This window comes from Bubalus bubalis, chromosome 6 (assembly GCF_019923935.1).
Source record: "Bubalus bubalis isolate 160015118507 breed Murrah chromosome 6, NDDB_SH_1, whole genome shotgun sequence".
In the NCBI taxonomy this organism is placed as follows: Eukaryota; Metazoa; Chordata; class Mammalia; order Artiodactyla; family Bovidae; genus Bubalus; species Bubalus bubalis.
This window is the reverse complement of record NC_059162.1, coordinates 105653400-105672606: the sequence shown is the minus strand read 5'-3', so window position 1 is coordinate 105672606 and position 19207 is coordinate 105653400. Positions and strand designations below refer to the sequence as shown.

The following is a 19207-nucleotide window of genomic DNA, read 5'->3' as shown; positions in this document are numbered from 1 at the left end:
TGAACAGAGATGTAAGAACTTTGAAAAGAAAAATGACACCAAGGATAAGAAACTACTCTTTATTTTAGATAACTTCATAAAATTGTTTTCACCCGTCCCCATTTCTTGCCTTTCATCCCCTTGTTTCAGTTGAAAAGTCTTGAAAGAGGTGAAGGAAAACCAGAAGGTAAACTTTGTAGCACTTAAGTGCTTCCCTCAAACGCAGCTAATCATTTCCAAAGACGGGGCATTCTGCAGAACAGTCTTCCAGAAGTGGTGCTAGGATTTCATGGGGTAAGGGAGTCAGGGGCTAAGATGTTGTCTTTAGCAGAAATTCTCAAAAGAGTCCTTAATAGTCTAAGGTGGGTAGATCTCCAAGAGAAAAGGGATATGGAATGTAAGTTTCTTGAGCAATCTTTTTTTTTTCACAGAACACATCAGAAGCAGTTTGGAGTGTGCTGGTAATACACATTTTTGAGATGGAAGTTAGAAAGCCTGATCTGTTCATATTTCCCCCCCTCCCATTCTTTGCTAACACCAGCAATAGAGTAACTCTGGAATCCAGACCACCAGTCATATTCAGAAGGGACAGGTTTATCAAGGGTGGAATGGAAAGAACCAGCTACCTCCTCCTCTTTAAATTTTTACATTTTTCTTTAAACCTCCCTATCGACCCCATCTAAGTTAAGCAATATGTATACTTCCTGCCTTAAGCAATCCAATTGGGTGCTACTTCCCTCCTTTTGTGACAGAGCAACTAATTCATCACTACCTAAGGAGACAGTGCTACCAAGGCAAGATCATGGGCTGCCGGAATTTGTAAAATAATACCCAAGACACACAGAAAGCAACATACTCAGAGGAGGACAGCCTTAAAGAAATTACATGGATGCATTAGCCAAGCGATACTTTTCTGAGCACTGGTCAAATCACCGGAACAGTTAAGAAAGCATTTTTCGTGAATACCTCAGGCCTGGGTACTGGCCCCTTGGCTTGAGATGTGGCTAGATTTTCCTGAGAAAGTCACTCATCTTAGACTATTTCATTGGTTTAGTTTGTTCAGTCTCATCCAGGCCTGGGCAAAGCTCTGGCACTGACCTGCAGCAAACTCCTGGTTCCTAAAAGAGCCTGACCATATCAAAGGCTGTAAAACAAGCTCCACGGCTATTAGCTAATTAAACTGGCATTCAGCACCATCTGCTGATAGGATGAGGCAAAGGATAAGATTCGTATCTTGGATCTTTCCAAGCGGGGCATGTTCGATGATGACTAGAGAAAAGGATTAGTTGCTAGCTGGATCTGAGCTCAGGCTTGGGCATAGAGGGAACTGGTGTGGGAGTGGGAGGGGTTCCCTGAGCTCTGGTTCAGACTACAAGGGTTTCACTCAAGGAAGGGTATGATGTGGGCGTAAAACCATTCTTCAGACAGCTGAAGATGGTCACCTTCAAGAGCCAGGAATACCAGCTGTCCGGCCTTGTCCATTGCCTTTAGCCCCAGGCGGTCCTGTAGAGGATAAGGCCATAATTAAGAAGCTTAATGGTTTCACAGTAAAATCATAAATAATGTTAATGAGATATTCTCAAAAATGCAGTATTTTCTCTTGAGTATTAAAATTTAGGTAAATGAAATGCAAACAAGGATACTTCCCTCCCATTTTTTCCCCTAAATATTGATGGCTGTTCCTCTCATTGCTTGAAGCCTTAGGTGGTAGGATTTTAGTCCACTATGTATCTAAGCTGATTGGTCTTCTCTTTAGGACACCATGGGGATGGGCTGGTGGTCCATTAGTGTCTTCTGATTTTTATGGAGTCAAACAATTGGGAAAAAAAGTTATGTGCCACTGAGGTGGTTCTATACAGACTTTTATACTCTGCTTTCTGGAAAGTCTCCCAAAGCTTCTGGAGGACCATCTACAAGTGGGCAAGCCATGGGCAAAACTGCCTCAAAATGTCAACTGGGACTGAACCAAAGATGGGAGAACATTAGCTAGAGAACTTAAAACATATCCAACTCTTAGATAATAAAACTCAGACACTTCCACATTCTGCAACTGAGTAAGTCATGACAGCTGGGTTGCTGAAGAACAAGTGTGGCTGGGAAGATGAGCAGTTAGGATGGTGCCAGAATGCTGCTCCTGCTGTTCAGTCTCTCAGTCGTGTCCAACTGTGACCCCATGGACTGCAGCATGCCAGGCCTCCCTATTCATCACCAACTCCCGGAGTTTACCCAAACTCATGTCCATTGAGTCAGTGATGCCATCCAGCCATCTCATCCTCTGTCATCCCCTTCTCCTGCCCTCAATCTTTCCCAACATCAGGGTCTTTTCAAATGAGTCAGCTCTTTGCATCAGGTGGCCAAAATACTGCAGTTTCAGCTTCAACATCAGTCCTTCCAATGAACACTCAGGACTGATCTTTAGTATGGACTGGTTGGATCTCCTTGCTGTCCAAGGGACTCGCATGAGTCTTCTCCAACACCACAGTTCAAAAGCATCAAACCACCAATTTGAGTTTCATGACAAGTTCTTAATTGTAGCTTGCAAAACTCTTAACAGACCCTAGCTTCCTTTTACCTCACCTGCAGCAGAGCACCAGAGGCAGGAGAAAAGCCAAGAGATGACAATTAGCCTCTGAAATTACTTGGGATCTGAATAGAAGGCAAGTGGTTCAGATGCATCATTTCTGCACTTTAGGAAGAGCCTGAGAGTGTGGGAGACTCCAGAACTGGGAGTGGTGAAAAGCTGCTTGAGAAAAAAGCCTATGCTGAACAAAATTCATAGCTCTGTTCCAGTCTCCTGCAGGAGGCGCTTTCCCCTGTCAGTGCCTGGTTTAACAGCATCTATTGATATTAGTGTTTTGAAGTAACAGCCCTCCATATTTTCTCATGTGGGGGCTCTTTGGATTTGTGACGGACTGTGCCTCAGCAAAGGAAGCCAGTTCTAGCCCTGTTATCAGAAGGAGTTAGAGATATATCCCTTGCCCAGGCCTGAAAACACAAGGAATAGGTCCTTCAACCTTCAGGATGGAGACTTCAGTAAACCAGCGCCTGATAAGCTGGTGCCAGAATCAGCAGCCTAATGAGTCTTGCCCACAGCACCTGCTGTGCTGGAGTGTACAGAACCAGGTATGTCACCAAAGCACCTAGCAGCTCCCAGAATCGAGCTGACCAGGACTGTACCTCTCCTCCCCAGTTACCTGTGTGTATAGGGTGCTCTCCTGTAAGGGAATGGTCTCCTTGGCTTGGCCACTTCTGTAAAATCCAAACCACTACAGGAAAGGAGGAAGAAAGGAGGTCCGATGAGATACACACGCACATTGCCAAACTATTTCAAAACTGGCTAGTAGCTAAGACTACTGACAACTCGCTAAGGCTGTGGCAAGGAGGGACAACAAAGCATGTCTCGAGTCATTTCTTCTTAAGGGTGGATCCTGAGGTATGAGTTAATCATTCCAAAGAGCTTTCCAGTTCCCTAGAATTGCTGCTTCCTACAGTTGCTGAGCACTACTCTGAAAATCCTTGTGCGGTATAAACATTCCAAGATGAATTTATGTATACAGTCCCTACTTTTAAGCAGCTCTGGTCCAATGCACAGACACAACTAATTGTTTAGCATGGGAGTCAGCAAACTTTTCCATAATAAACACAAAATAATTCAGGCTTTAAGGGGCCACGTGGTTGCAACTACTAAATACTGCCATTGTAATGCAAAAGCCACGAGACAGTATTTTTTAAATGAATATGGCTGCATTCTTTTTTTCCTCTGTCTCTGCCCACCAGCTCCCAGCTGCATCCCAGCATGGCATGTGGGATCCTGGCCAGGCATCAAACCCACGTCCCCTGCAGTGGAAGCTCAGAGTCTTAACCAGTGGACTGCCAGGGAAGTCTCAATATGGCTGCATTCTAATGAAACTATTTATAGACATTGAAATTTGTAATTCATGTAATTTTCACATTATCAAAGTTTTTTACTTTTTTCTACCATTTAAAAACAAAAACCATTTTCCTTCGTGGACCATACAAAAGCAGGTGCAGGGTGGATTCAGCCCATAGGCTGTGGTGTGCTCTGACACAGTGTGATGAACGCTGATATGATAGAGGCTGATAATTCTTAAGAGGGAGCAAATTCTGCCTAGAAGAGGGGTGGCTTTCTGGATGGAGGAAATGACATTTGAGCTGAACAGGAGCCTGTCAGGTGGAGAAGCCCAGGGAAGGGCATTTTAGAGACTAAAGCATGAACACAGGAACATAAGAAACACGTGCCAGGAGGAGGGCATTTCAAGTAGCACAATATGACTTGGTCAGAGAGGGGATGAAGTGATCATGAAGTAAGATTAGGTTGGGAAGAAATCAAAGCCAAGTCAAGGCTGAATGTGAATGTGAACCTCAGGGAGTTACAAATTTTGGACTGGTGTGCTGAACCTTTTCTGGATCACAGATCTCTGAATATCTGATAAAAAATTTCTAGACCCTTCCTCAGAGAATGCAACTTCAGCTTACCCTTGAACAACATGGGTGTGAACTGCTCGGGTCCACTTATATGTGGGTTTTGTTCAGTACTGTGGATGCTGAAGGACAACTATAAGTTATATGTAGATTTTTGACTGTGGAAAGCACCAGTGTCCCTAACCCCTATGTTGTTCAAGGGTCAACAGTATATAAGTTTGCAAACAGTTTTGGGTTGTGGGGGGTTACAACCCTGAGTGTCCCATTTATAGACCTCAGAACCCCTGCTCTACACAAATATGGGTGGAAGGGACTGACAATTCTTCCCAGCAGGCAGCTGTGGGTTTTTTTTTTAATTTGTTTTTTTAAAATTGATTTATTTATTTGGCTACATTGGGTCTTGGTTGCAGCATGTGGGATCTTAGTTCCCTGACCAGGGACTGAACCTGCATCCCCTGCATTGGGAGAACAGAGTTTTAACCCCTGAACCACCAGGGAAGTCCTCAGGCAGCTGTGTTTTAATGCCATTTTCTCTGCCAGTCTCCTGGCATGTTGTGGCCTAAGAAGCGTCTCACCTCAGAATCCACAGGGTCCACAATGGTATCATTGAGGAATTTCACCATCACAAACTTCTTGAGGGCCATCAGGTTTTTCTTGTAGGACTCATTGACACCCTGGAGGAAAAGTCAATAGTAAGAACCGTGGGGACATTACCATCAGATTCTAGCCAGGCAATTAAAACCTTGCAGTGCTCTGGTCTGCGTGACCCTGGGTTTCTTCTCCATGGTAATAGGCTACTTTTCTCGCTTCCCACCCAGAACACACCAGGTACAGCCTTTTTCTTAACATGCCATCTGATTGACAATGCTCCCAGCAACCATGGCGGACAGATGGCCACCATGAATCTGTCACTGCACTCCACAGGTCTCCATCACATAGGTTAAAGGCTTCTAGCCAGAGAAAGCCAAGGCAAAATAAAAAACTGAACTCTGAGTGCTTCTGCCATACTATTCTGTTCCTATTGCCCCCCTCTTCAAATTCTGTTTTTGTTTGTTTGTTTTAAACCTCCAGATAAGCCAAAAAAAACTGAGCCAGAATCTCCCAACCCATGTTCATCTCTGGGACGCACTACTCAGTCTCCTGTGCAGTCTTTCTTCTTAAGTAAATCACCCTTCTGAAAAAATACGACCCCAAAGCGATCCACTTGAAAGGCTTCCCTCAGTAAGGCAGCAGTTGAGTTTCCTGCCAGCCAGCACCTAATGAGTTCACCCCGCTGCTTCAACACTAGGCAAGAGGAAGAATCCACAGGAAGAAAGCCAAATGAATTTCAGCCTCCCTAAAGCGACTTAGCAGCAGCAGCAGAAGGAACTGAACCTCATAAGCACCGCCTCCCCCAACACAGAACTTCCGGTTTCCTGGGTTCTGCCTGGGATATTTGGACAGTCACTGCTCATCCGTTTATAATGTCCCTAACAGGAAAGGGAATGCACAATTATGGTAGCCTGGGCTGGGTGCTTACTCTCTCTTGATTAATATCTGCCAGGAAGATGCTGTGGTTGCGGTATATGTCCTCCCTGATGGGGTCGTGCCAGTATTCTGCTTGCACCAGGCTGTGGGAGAAAAAAAAATAAAGGTGACCAAGCGGCACACTAGTCAGTATGCCTGAGGCATGGCCCTGGGCACAGGCCACCAAGAGATCGAAGGGGCAAAAGACCAGAGCCTTCTGTTCCTGCTGCCTGATCCCTTTTTCCTTAGCATTTCCTATGCTCCTTCCTTCTTGTCCTTGAGACTTAGCTTAAATATCTTTTCTTCAAAGACCATTCTGGCCAAACTAGGCACCTCCTCCATTACTGTCCATCACTGCATCTTGTTTCTGCCACAGCCTTAGCTGGTACTAAGGGGGATCTAGTTCCCTGATCAGGGATCGAACCCAGGCTCCCCTGCATTGGGAACTCAGAGTCTTAACCACTGGACCATCTGGGAAGTCCCTGGGCTATCTTATTTTGAACTTCCAGGATCTCTCTCTTACTCTAATGATTGGTTTTATTTGAATTCTTTTCTAGAGTCATGGATGATCTCTTTCTCTCTGAAGATAATAATATAGGCTTTTTTTTGTTTGTTTAAGGTTTCCTTCAGCTTCTTGAATTGCCAACTGTTTCTTCCAAGTCCCTTTTTACTTTTTGTTGTTTTGATCTGTCTTCTATTTTGGAAGCTTTCCTCAGATGTCTGATGGAGGGGTGGGTGGCGGTCCTTGGCTCACTGTTCATATTTAAACAAGAGCTTCCCTGATAGCTCAGTTGGTAAAGAATCCGCCTGCAATGAAGGAGACCCTGGTTCAATTCCTGGGTGGGGAAGATCGGCTGGAGAAGGGAGAGACTACCCACTCCAGATTTCTTGGGCTTCCCTTGTGGTTCAGCTGGTTAAGAATCCGCCTGCAATATGGGAGACCTAGGTTCAATCCCTGGGTTGGGAAGATCCCCTGGAGACAGGAAAGGCTACCCACTCCAATATTCTGGCCTGGAGAATTCCATGGACTGTATTGTTCATGGGGTCGCAAAGAGTCGGACACAACTGAGCCACTTTCACTTTCACTGAGCTGAATGGAAGTTCTTCACATAGTTCAGTTCAGTCGTTCAGTTGTGTCCAACTCTTTACGACCCCATGAACTGACGCATGCCAGGCCTCCCTGTCCATCACCAACTCCCAGAGTCTACCCAAACCCATGTCCATTGAGTCGGTGATGCCATCCAACCATCTCATCCTCTGTTGTCCCCTTTTCCTCCTGCCCCCAATCCCTCCCAGCATCCGGGTCTTTTCAAATGAGTCAGCTCTTCACATGAGGTGGCCAAAGTACTGGAGTTTCAGCTTCAACATGAGTCCTTTCAATGAACACCCAGGACTGATCTTTAGAATGGACTGGTTGGATCTCCTTGCAGTCCAAGGGACTCTCAAGAGTCTTCTCCAACACCACATTTCAAAAGCATCAATTCTTTGGCGCTCAGCTTTCTTCACAGTCCAACTCTCACATCCATACACGGCCACTGGGAAAACCATAGCCTTGACTAGACGGACCTTTGTTGACAAAGTAATGTCTCTGTTTTTTAATATGCTGTCTACGTCATAACTTTCCTTCCAAGGAGTAAGCGTCTTTTAATTTAGACAGCTATCTACTGGTGGTTCCACTACGTGCTAGTCAAAAGGCGTCCTGATTTGTTGGAGGATTGCAAAACATCAACCTGCAGATCTTCTCTCTGGGACCAATCAGTTTTTTCAGGGAGGGATCCATCAAACTTCTGCCAAGGAGGTATAACCTGGCTGCTATCATTCTGGGAATCAAACAGGAGGAGGTGGGTTTTCACTATGGTGTCTTATCACCATTCTGTGTTTATTATCACAAAGTCTGGTACTTCTTGAGTTAAACTGCTCCAGAAAATAAATTTGGCTTCTCTTGTCAGTGTTGGGGACGAGCAGTCACTTGGACATACACTTAAGGGATTCGGGGAGTCTGATCATTGTTTCTACAGATTTTCAACGAAGAGTCTCATGCACTTACTCTACCAAAGTATCTTAGAGGTCAAATTCCTGAGTCTTTCTGAGATTATAAAAAGTGAACTGGTCCCTTCTTGTCAGTGTTTCCTTCAACAGACATAAAGGTTTCAGAATTTTCTGCTCTGCTCAAACAGTTATCACTCATTCATCTGCTTTCTTTCAAAAAACATACTGACATCTTTTTCATCATCTCTTCTCTCCTCTCTGTTCTCTTTGTCCTTGTGAGTTTATCACAGTTTATTCTTTTAGCTTCCCTGGTGGCTCAGAGGTTATAGTGTCTTCCTGCAATACCGAAGACTCCGGTTCGACCCCTGGGTCAGGAAGATCCCCTGGAGAAGGAAATGGCAACCCACTCCAGTACTCTTGCCTGGAGAATCCCATGGCCAGAGGAGCGTGGTGGGCTACAGTCCATGGGGCGCAAAGAGTCGGACACGACTGAGCACTCTTGCCATGCTGTTGCCATTCTTTTGCTTTGTTGTTGTTTAGTCACTAAGTCATGTCTGATTCCTCTGTGACCCCATAGACTGTAGCCCGCCAGGCTCCTCTGTCCAAGGGATTCTCCAGGCAAGAATACTCGAGTGGGTTGCCATGCCCTCCTCCAGGGGATCTCCCTGACCCAGGGATCAAACCCAGTCTCTTACATCTCCTGCATTGGCAGGCAGGCTCTTTACCACTAGCGCCACCTGGGAAGCCCCATAACCATACTGCTGCTGCTGCTGCTGCTGCTAAGTCGCTTCAGTCGTGTCCGACTCTGTGACCCCATAGACTGCAGCCCACCAGGCTCCCCTGTCCCTGGGATTCTCCAGGCAAGAACACTGGAGTGGGTTGCCATTTCCTTCTCCAATGCAGGAAAGTGAACAGTGAAAGTGAAGTCGCTCAGTCGTGTCCGACTCCCAGCGACCCCATGGACTGCAGCCCACCAGGCTCCTCCGTCCATGGGATTTTCCAGGCAAGAGGACTGGAGTGGGGTGCCATTGCCTTCTCCACATAACCATACTAGTTGATCCCAAATCTCGGCTATTACCCAGAATATTCCAGACCTCCTAAATCCAAATTTCTAGGGATGAAGCTCTGGAATTCATTTTTAATGAATTTCCCAGGGGGTCTGACATATAATTTAGGTTTGGGAACAAGTGAAGGACAACATACTCCAAAAGTAATTCTGAATATGTTTAAATACCCAAACATATGTAGTTGAGGACACTGATGTAAGAGGTTAACCCTTTGCTGCTGACAGTATAAAGAATCTGTCCTTCAAATATTAACAGTAGTTTCTTAGCCTGAGTAATTTCTATAGGCTTGTTTTTTTTTTTAAAGATGATAATGTATTGCTGTAATTACATTCTTCTTATATAGAAAAATGTCCTCCCTTTCTTTAAATTACTATTAGAGCAGTTTTAGATTTACAATAAAATGAAGCAGATAGTATAAAGATATTCACAATCATTTGAATATCATTTAAATATCACTAGCAACTACTCCTAGAATCACGGTTAGCATGCAAGTCCGCATCATATCATCATGCAGTGACAGTTCAGCATCCTTCTCGGCCAACCGTACGTACCGTTCCTGTATAGCTTTGTTGTAAGCCCCAGCGTTCAGTGTTTTTCTGATGAAGTCACAGATGTGTGAGCTTTCTCCTGGGCACCGAGGGAGTCCAAAAACACCTACAGCAGCAGAAGACAAATACCCATGCCTTTAATAATCATGTCCTGAACACCTACTATGTGCAGGGCATTGAGAGAAACAAAAAATCCAGCAATAGATCCTGATTTCATTCATTCATTTCTTAAGGAAATAATGTCTTTGGAATTAATACTCTAACCAGCTCCCTCCTAGTGTTCCCTCTCCTTTCTGCCTCAGGCCCTTTGCACCCACTCCCCTCCGGAGGATGTGCTTCTCTCACTGCTTCAACGGGGGGCCTCATTCTCATCTCTTGGGTCTTGGCTTAGAGAAGTCATATCTGAGAACCCTGACTCAAGCAGTGCTCAACCCCTGTTCCTCCCCCAACCCCAGTTATACCTGCAACCTCATCAATAACATTTTGGGGGGTACCAGACATAACAATTCTAAGCATATATTGGCAATAATTAATTTAATCCTTACAACCACCCTGCGGAGTAGAAATCATTATTTAGAGCATATTACAGATAGGAAACTTTTAAATAGAGAGGTTAGATACTTTGTCTGAGGTTAGACAGTAAGTGATGGAGCCAAGATATGAACATGAGCAGTCTGGTTCCAGCGGCCAGGCCTTTCACAAATATAACCACTATTCTTCCATTATTGTATTTTTTTCTTTATCACAGTTACTACTATCTGTATTTATTTTGTTTGCTTACTTGTTTCGTGTCTACTCTCCCCTACTAGGATGGAAGTTTCATGAAGGCAGAAAACTTATCTGTCTTGTTTTGAGGTTTTAAATAAATATTCGTGGAATCAATGAATGAATGATAAAGCTGTTTCTACCAATTTGCATCTGAATAAAACATATACTTTTAAAAAGTATTTTCCTACCTGTTATTTTATTTCCTCCTCTGAAAAATTCCTGTAAGATGGGCAGCGTCTTATTTTAGCTTCTCTCTGTGAGAGGGACCCTACGATACCAAATTACTTGCCCAATTAACACTTAATTGGATGAATTCAATTTCCTGATTATAAGGGGAATCCTGCTCCTACACTCAACCAGCTTAACAGCTAAATCCATCAGAACAGAAATAAAGTTCTACCCCAAGACACATCTGCCCCAAAAGTTTATTAATTCTATCTAAATAGCAAACCTGTTGCAGTTTGTTTGTTTTTTTTTGAAAGATTTAATCTCTGCTGTTAATTTTACAGGCAAAAAAAGTCTAGACACTATTCACTGCCTAAGTCCCAATTCAATATGACACCACTCATGTCAGAAAACAGGAAAGGTTGTTGGACTTTCCAAATTCCTCAACCACTGCCTGCTACATGCCTGCAACCATCTCAACTGCAGGAAATCATGTCAATTATATTAGAGAAAAGTAGGTGGTAATGTAATGACTCCCCTGTGTTCCAGGTGTCTGGAATCCGGTTTTATCATCGCTGCTGGCTAGTTTGTTATAACTTAGAAAAACAGGATTTGGGGGAGGATGGCTGACTTCTTGTACAAATAGAGATGCTAGAATATTTTAGGTAAAAAGGACAGTTACCTTGATGTTGTCCCCCAATTGAGATGAGATTGACCATGGGAGGTGATGGGCATCTCTGAGCCACTGCCCGCCTGGAGGAAAAAAAAAGGGATTATCAGTTTCCGCTGTCAGATGGAAATAGATCATTAATAATCAACTTCCCAGGGGAGTCTGGGGGAGAATGGGTACATATATATGTATGGCTGAGTCCCTTCACTGTTCACCGGAAACTCACAACATTATCTGCTAATCAACTATACCTCAATACAAAATTAAAAGTTAAAAAAAAAAACTTCCCAGATTAAGTTACTTAATCTGTGGTTCCCCAAAGCCACAAAGTTTCAGGATTTATTTTCCTCTGATACAGCCAAACACAAATCTTTATTCCTTCATAGAAAATAAATTAAGTTCCACAAAGCTTCTTTCAAGGGGCTATTTTAGAAGAGTTTCCATCCAAGGTAGATGAAGATTCCAAAAACACTAAACGGATAGATCTACCTGCATCAAAGGGCAAACAGTCAGTTTCACGTGATATGATATATAAGTGGTATGATAGAACAGAAAGGGACTTACAGAAACTGGCCTCCCTGGGAGAACCCCATAGCATTGTAGCCTTGCTGCAATTTAGGATCCTTAGCAAGAATCTGACACACTGCTGTTACTTGGAAGTTGACATTCAAAAAGAAGCTGTTCTCCACATCCTGAAAGAGAAATCAAAGGACGGGGCTGAACACAGGCACTGGCAACTTCTCTAAGAGGCAGACTTGTTTAGGTCGGTACCCTCATAAGCCACTCAAGAACTTAAGTATCATTGTATGGTCTTCTGCTAAAAATGCAAGGTAACCCATTTTAATATTACATTCTACGAAATCAGTCAGCAAACCTTCAAAGGAACAGAACGGTGAAGCGCCTCACCTCTCTGAGAGTCTTCCCAATCTCTAAAGATAAGACGTGAATTCCAGGTATTTTCTTCTCAACCATTTTTTTAATAGCACCCATACTTAAGGGATTACAACAGCTGTCTCCTAGACAACAAAGACAATCATGGAAACTTATGAGTAAAAACAACATTATTTGACTTTTTCAAACTTTGTACTTCAAAAGCATTAATGGAAATATGCAAAGACAACACAGAGAAGAAAATATTTGCAAAACATACTTACTAAGCATTTAATATCTGGAATATACAAAGAACTCTACGAGTCAGCAAGAAGATAATCTAATTAAAATAGGAAAAGGATTTGAACAGACATCTCTTCAAAGAAGATATACAAATGGCCAACAAGCACACGAAATTATGTTCAACATCACTGATCATTAAGGAAATGCACATCAAAATCACAATGAGGTACCAATGCAAACCTACTAAGATGCCTTTAAAGCCTTCAATTTTTTTTAAATTAACTTCTTTAAAAATGGAAAATAACAGACTTACCTGGGGGTCCAGTAGTTAAGAATCCACCTGCCAATGCAGGGGACGTGGTCCTAGAAGACTCCACATGCCACAGGGAACTAAGCCTGTGTGCCACAACTACTGAGCCCACTCGCCCCAGAGCCCCTGCACCCCAAGAGAAGCCGCCTCAACGAGGAGCCCATGCACTGCAACCAGAGGAAGCCCTCACACAGCAACGAAGACCCAGTGCAGCCGAAAATAAAAAACAAATGTAAAAAATTTTTAAATAGAAAATAACAAGTGTTGGCAAAGACAGGGGGAAACAGGAACCCTTCACATTGCTGGTGGAAACTGTGAAAACAATTTGATGGTCCCTCAAAAGTTAAATACACAACGACCATTTGACTCATTAATTTCAATTCTAAATACATAACCAAGAAAAGGGAAAACATATGTCCCTACAGAGACCTGTACAAGAATATTTAAAGCAGCATTATCTGTAATAGCTAAAAGGTGGAAAACACTCAAAAGTCCATCAATGGATGACTGGATAAACAAATTATGGTAGATATATACAAGAAAATATTATTCTGCCATAAAAAGGAACAAAGTATTGAAACATGCTACAACATGGATGAACCTCAAAAACCTTATTTTAAGTGAAATAAGCCAGAAATGAAAGCTTACATACTGTATAGTTCCTTTTATATGACACATCCAGAACAGGCAAATCCACTGAAACAGAAAGCAGACTGAACATTTCCTGGGTGATGGGAAGACGGGGTAAAGAGTGATTCCTTAAAATGGGGCACACATGCTTTCTGCGGTGATGAAAAAGTTTTGAAACTAGAGAGAAGTGATGGTTGCACAACATGAATACACTAAATGCCACTGAACTGTATGCTTTAACATGGTTAAGTGTATGTTACATGAATTTCACCTCAACAACAACAAAAAGAACAACATTTTTTGCTCCGCTCATGTTGTTAACAAGTAATAACTTCAAAAGCCCAACACGGTATCATGGGGACCCCAAATTCACAATTGAAAATAAGCAGAGGTGCGTGTTCTCTTATCATCTAGAGCATCTGCGGCTCACAGGCCCCAAGGCACCCTGGAATCTTCTCTCTCCTTAGGGCCAGGACTAGAGCAAGACAAGTAAAGAAAGCTCATGTAAAGTGCTAATGCTGAACTCACATTCTGCATTTTTTTTTCTTCCTGTTTCAAGCAACCAAGAACTAAGAATAGGAAGCAAAGTGACTGCTGAGTAGGATAAGTGGGCTAAGATCATTTTCCATTTTGAACTTAATCTTTCCATTTTCAACCTGAGAGCTAAACTTAAAAATTCGTTTTTAAAGAAGGAAAAGAGCTTGAGCATGTTCTATTTCTCACACTGAACTATAATCACGGGTTACTTAGGTGGCTTCCAAATAGACTGACTGTGCTCTGGGAGGACACAGAGCTCTCATGCTCTCTTTTAAATCCACGGCAGTAGCCCGAGGCCCTGGCACAGACCCTTGAAAGAACAATCTCTACTTACTGACTCTAATTCCTCTCTGAACATTTTTCTTTCACCTATTCCAATAAGGTTCTCACTTTCACCACTCCCCTAAAAGTGGTTTAATCAAAGTCATTAGTGATCTTCCCATTGTTAAATCCAATAACCAATTCTTAGCCCTCATCTTAGTTGACCTATCACCAACATTTCACAGTTCGCTATCCCTTCCTCTTGAAACATTTTCACGTGGTTTCTAAGACATTGCCCTCTCCTGACTCCACCTTCTCCCTAGCTGTTCTATCTCTGTCTCCTTTGCTAGTTCCTCTCCATCCCCTTGGGGGCTTCCCTGGTGGCTTAAGGGTAAAGAATCTGGTTTGATCCCTGGGTTGGGAAGATCCCCTGGAGAAGGAAATGGCAACCCACTCCAGTATTCTTGCCTGGAGAATCCCATGGACAGAGGAGCCTGGCGGGCTACAGTCCACAGGCTCAAAAGAGTCAGACATGACTGAAGCGACTTAGCACACATGCATTCCATCTCTTCATCCTCCAGATGCTGGGAATGCCTCAGCATTTGGTCTTTAGACCTCTTTCCTCTTCTGAATATCGTCACTCCCTAGGTGATCTTGTCCAGTCTCACAGCTTTAAATACTAGCCATATGCCAAAGGTTCCCAACTTAATCCTCCAGCCTGTATCTGTCTCAAGACTCCACACTCCAAATGCCTCTACATCTCCTGAATATGTAACAAACATCTCAAATTTAGTAAGTCATAAAGCACATTCTTGATTTTCACCCTACAGGCTCCCCCATTTTGGTAAAATGACAACCTCATCCTTCTTGTTGTCCAGGCCATGGAATCATCCTTGACTCCTTTCTCATGCCATGTATAATCTGTTAGCAAATCCTGCTGGCTCTATCTTCAAACTGTATCCAAATGTTGACTACTTTTCAACACCTCCCCTTTTACTATACTTTTTCAAGTCACCGTCACCTCGTTTCAGTTCAGTTCAGTTGCTCAATCGTGTCTGACTCTTTGTGACCCCATGGACTGCAGCACGCCAGGCCTCCCTGTCCATCACCAACTCCCAGAGTTTACTCAAATTCATGTCCACTGAGTTGGTGATGCCATCCAACCATCTCATCCTCTGTCGTCCCCTTCTCCTCCCACCTTCAATCTTTCCCAGCATCTTGTTTAGATTATTGCAAAAGCTTTCTATCTTTTTTCCCTGCAAAGGGCCACGACCTCCTACAATCTAGTCTCAATATAGCAACTTGTCTTTGTTCAGTCACTCAGTTGTGTCTGACTCTTTTTGACCCCATGGACTGCAGCATGCCAGGCTTCCCTATCTTTCACCACCTCCCGGAGCTTGTTCAAATTCATGTCCACTGAGTTGGTGATGCCATCCAACCATCTCATCCTCTGTCGTCCCCTTCTCCTCCCGCCTTCAATCATTCCCAGCATCAGGGAATATAGGAACTAGAGTGCTTTTAAAATGCAAATCAGATCATGTCACTCATCTGCTCAAAACTCACAACAATGTCCCATCTCTTCTAGCCAAAGTTCCTACAGTAGCCTTAGTAGCCCCAACAACATATGCAGGCCATCCTCCTACCCCTATTTTCTTCTGACTCACTGCGTTTCAGCTACACTGACCTGAGTGTTGCTCCTTGAACACACTAGACATACTAGATATACTTCTGGCTCATGGCTTTGCATTTGCTGATCTTTCCACCATATACTCACATGGCATCTTCTCTCAGGGACTTCAGGCCTTTGCTCAGATAATCACTTTTTCAGTAAATCCTGACTTTGCTCTATGAAACTGCAAGCCCTCACTTGCACTCTCTATCCTCGCCCTCCCCTGCTTTATTTTCCTCCATTGCACGAATCACCATTTGACATATGTTTATTTATTTATCGTTTGTCTCTTCCACTGGGAAGTTCTAAAAGAGCAAAGAATTTAGTCTGTTTAGTTTACTGTATACTCAATGGCACCCCACTCCAGTACTTTTGCCTAGAAAATCCCATGGACGGAGGAGCCTGGTAAACTGCAGTCCATGGGGTCGCTAGAGTCGGACACGACTGAGCAACTTCACTTTCACTTTTCACTTTCATGCACTGGAGAAGGAAATGGCAACCCACTCCAGCGTTCTTGCCTGGAGAATCCCAGGGACGGGGGAGCCTGGTGGGCTGCCGTCTATGGGGTCGCACAGAGTCGGACATGACTGAAGCGACTTAGCAGCAGCAGCAGCAGGATCCAGTAGGTAGTCAATAGCTACGCGTTAAAAGCATAAACGAATTACAGGTGCCTAAGAAATCTCTGTTCAATGCACGGATGAACAAAAGGATGGCGATGCTGCGGTCACGCAGGCACAACCCTGCCTTCCCGAGCCAGAGTCGGATGCTGCACCCTGACTCCACTGCCGTGAGATTAAACCAGGACACCGCGTAACACCCTACCGCAGTGCACAGCCCGCTGTGAGCGCTTACCAAAAGACAACTCCTTCCCCATCATCTCCCTTTCCAATGCAGGATAACCCCTAAATCCTAAAACGTGGAGCCAGTCCGGTGCTGTGTGACCACGGTCCTCGCCCTCCACACTTGCACTTTGCAGACGCGACCCCAGGCTTGGCGAGGAAAAGGCTCGCCAAACCTTTTTGACTCTCTTCTCACTCCCTCCTTCACTCACCCATCCCATGCCAGATCACCAGCGGCAGGGGAGCGGGCGGGTCGAGATGCCCCAGCGCCAGGGAAGTGCAGGAACCCAGCAGGAAAGCGAGAGCCAAGAGCCACAAGCAGCTGGACGACGCCATCTTGACTATCACGTGACCGCGCTCCCCTTGCCCCGGCCTCTATGCGGGCGCGGGCGCGAGCGCGGCCGCGGGCGCGGGGGCGTTGCAATCGCCACACCTCCGCCTGGATTGTCCCGGTCCGACGGGCGTCTCTCCTGGCTAGTTGCCCCAGTAGACTGCTCGCCACCAGAAATCAAACGCGTGCCAACATATTCTCAGTGCTTCCTGTGCATCAAGCACTGTTCTAAGCGCTTTACATCTGGTAACTGCTTTAATTCCCATCACGCCCAAATACCCTTCTCCCCATTTTACAGGTCAGGACACTTGAGGCACTGAGAATGTGGGTTAGAACCAAGGTCACAGAGATAGTACGTTGGTGGATCCAAAGGCTTTGCTCTTACATCGCCCTGCCTTTGGAAGAAAAGTACTTTGTGAAAGAGAAGGAAGAGGGAAGGAGGAAGGAAAAAAGAGCTGACTCAGCTCTTTGTCAGAAATTGAAGGAGAGTTATAATTTCCAGGGCTAATCATGGCAGTGTGGTGTTTGCTATCGTGCAGGAAAGATATAACTTAAAAAGGCAAAGATAAAATGCCAGAGAAGGACTGGTATAAGCTAAGATAGAGAGGGAAGGTACATGTTTTCTAAAAGTGGCACAACTTCCAGATTGACAAAAGCGTCTGATGGATGTAAGCATGGTGGGAAAAGCCACTGCCACTTTCTGGTATAATCTCAAAAGCTGAATTAGGGTAGGAACCTCTCATCCACCATTTCCCGCTTTTCATTTGCCTCCAGATTAATAATCTCAATCCTTGCCCGCAAAAGAAAAAAATGATTTTTTTCAGCAAAACATTGAAATTGTTTAAATGGAGAGTTTAAGTGAATTAAAGTGTATCCATTATATAATGGAAAATTGTGAGGTGGATTTTATTAAAGGATAGGAAAATTTGTATATGAGGTGGTGGTTGTTTAGTCTCTTAAGTCATGTCTGACTCTTTTGCAACCCTATGGACTGCAGCCTCCCAGCCTCCTCTGTCCATAGGGTTCTCCAGGCAGGAATAGGGGAGTGGGTTGCCATACTCTCCTCCAGGGGATCTTCCCCACCCAGAGATCGAACCTACCTCTCTTGCATTGGCAGGAGAGTTCTTTACACCTAGCACCGCCTGGGAAGCCCGAAGTTGTATATAGTGACATGGGAAAATGTTTTTGATCTATTTTAAAGGAAAAACTAGGAACTGTATTTTTACAGGAAATATATATGTTGTTCTGAGGGGCAACTACTGAGTCCCATGCTCTGCAACCAGAGAAGCTGTGGCAACACTCAGGGCAAATAGAGAAAGCCACAAGCAGCAACGAAGACCCAGTGCAGTCAAAAATAAATAAATGATAAAAATTTTTAAAAAAAGAGAAGTATATATATCGTGATGGATATACCACTCTATCTTTACTGAAAATTGTTGGGTTGTCCACATGGAATTGGTGAATATTATGGTATGTAAAACCTAGCTTAATAAAGCTGTTCTTCCAACATCTGTATATTCACATATTTCTACTGATTTTGACTGAAAAGCTGAAGCACTGACAAGCAAAAAGAAAGAAAATAAATATATAAAAAGATCAGGAAGCTGTTAAAAGTGACATCTGGGGGACTGTGTTATTATGTCAACTGAAAAAAAGTGCACAACATGAGAGCTGCGATGTGAGTTTTATTTGGGGCAAAGTGAGGACTATAGCCCAGAGATAACTTCTCAGAGAGCTCTGAGGATCTGCTCCAAAGAGGTTAAGGGACGGATGTCAATGTATAATGTGATTTTGGTGAAGCAAGAGACCTGCAATCAAGCGCTAATTTTGGCAGAGGGTTGCCGCTTTTCGCTATAAGGTAGCTGCTGGTCAGGAGGAGCAGATGCTTCTGTTGAGGATTTTAGTGCTTTCCTGGGCATGAGAAGATGCAAGAACTGGGGCTCATAAAATCTCCTGAAAATCTCTGACTACCTGGAGGCCTGTTCTGCCAGTTGTTTCCAGAGCCCACCGTGCTTCATTCCTGATCTCCACCCTGAACTCCCTTCAGGGGATGTTGAAGGTCAGAGACTGAAGGCTAGTGACTTCATGCTTGTAGTGCCGCACGTCGAGCGACAGTCTTTAGTTGCCAATTATAAGGCACTTTCATTTTGTGTTTTATACACTTCTGTATGGTTTTAATTTTTATAGGAAGGATATATAACTTATTTTTCCCCCAGTTTTATTGAAATATAGCTACAACATTGTGTTAGTTTGAGGTATACAACATAATGAATATGTGTAATAGATACATAACTTTTATAATCAGTAAAAGATATATGTACATTAAAAATTATTGTGTTTCTCGGTTAAGGCAATGATATAAAGCTTTCTCATAGACTCTGT

At 43.8% G+C, this 19207-nt stretch overlaps 1 protein-coding gene and 1 non-coding gene across 2 annotated transcripts; one reads left to right on the top strand and one right to left on the bottom strand.

Annotated features, from left to right (window-relative positions):
- Positions 1 to 45: 45 nt before the first annotated feature.
- PPT1 (palmitoyl-protein thioesterase 1) lies at positions 46 to 16864 on the bottom strand. The gene is made up of 9 exons (XM_006061922.3): positions 16707 to 16864; positions 12042 to 12151; positions 11700 to 11827; positions 11148 to 11218; positions 9536 to 9638; positions 5942 to 6032; positions 4998 to 5096; positions 3174 to 3245; positions 46 to 1482 (listed from the first exon to the last, which is right to left on the bottom strand). Exons 1-9 carry the CDS (start codon positions 16828 to 16830, stop codon positions 1360 to 1362), a joined length of 921 nt encoding a protein of 306 aa, XP_006061984.2. The 5' UTR covers positions 16831 to 16864; the 3' UTR covers positions 46 to 1359.
- On the top strand, positions 1650 to 1798 carry LOC112585877. Its single transcript, XR_003110451.1, has one exon. It is a non-coding gene; the product is annotated as a small nucleolar RNA SNORA79 (small nucleolar RNA).
- Positions 16865 to 19207: the final 2343 nt, after the last annotated feature.

Excerpts from the sequence above, each read along its gene's own strand:
- PPT1 (XM_006061922.3), bottom strand. The coding sequence starts at position 16,830 with ATGGCGTCGTCCAGCTGCTTGTGGCTCTTGGCTCTCGCTTTCCTGCTG. Across the intron at positions 11,828-12,041 it reads TTGGGAAGACTCTCAGAGAG|GATGTGGAGAACAGCTTCTT; the intron begins GTGAGGCGCTTC and ends TTTCTCTTTCAG. Across the intron at positions 9,639-11,147 it reads AATTGGGGGACAACATCAAG|GTGTTTTTGGACTCCCTCGG; the intron begins GTAACTGTCCTT and ends CTGCTGCTGTAG.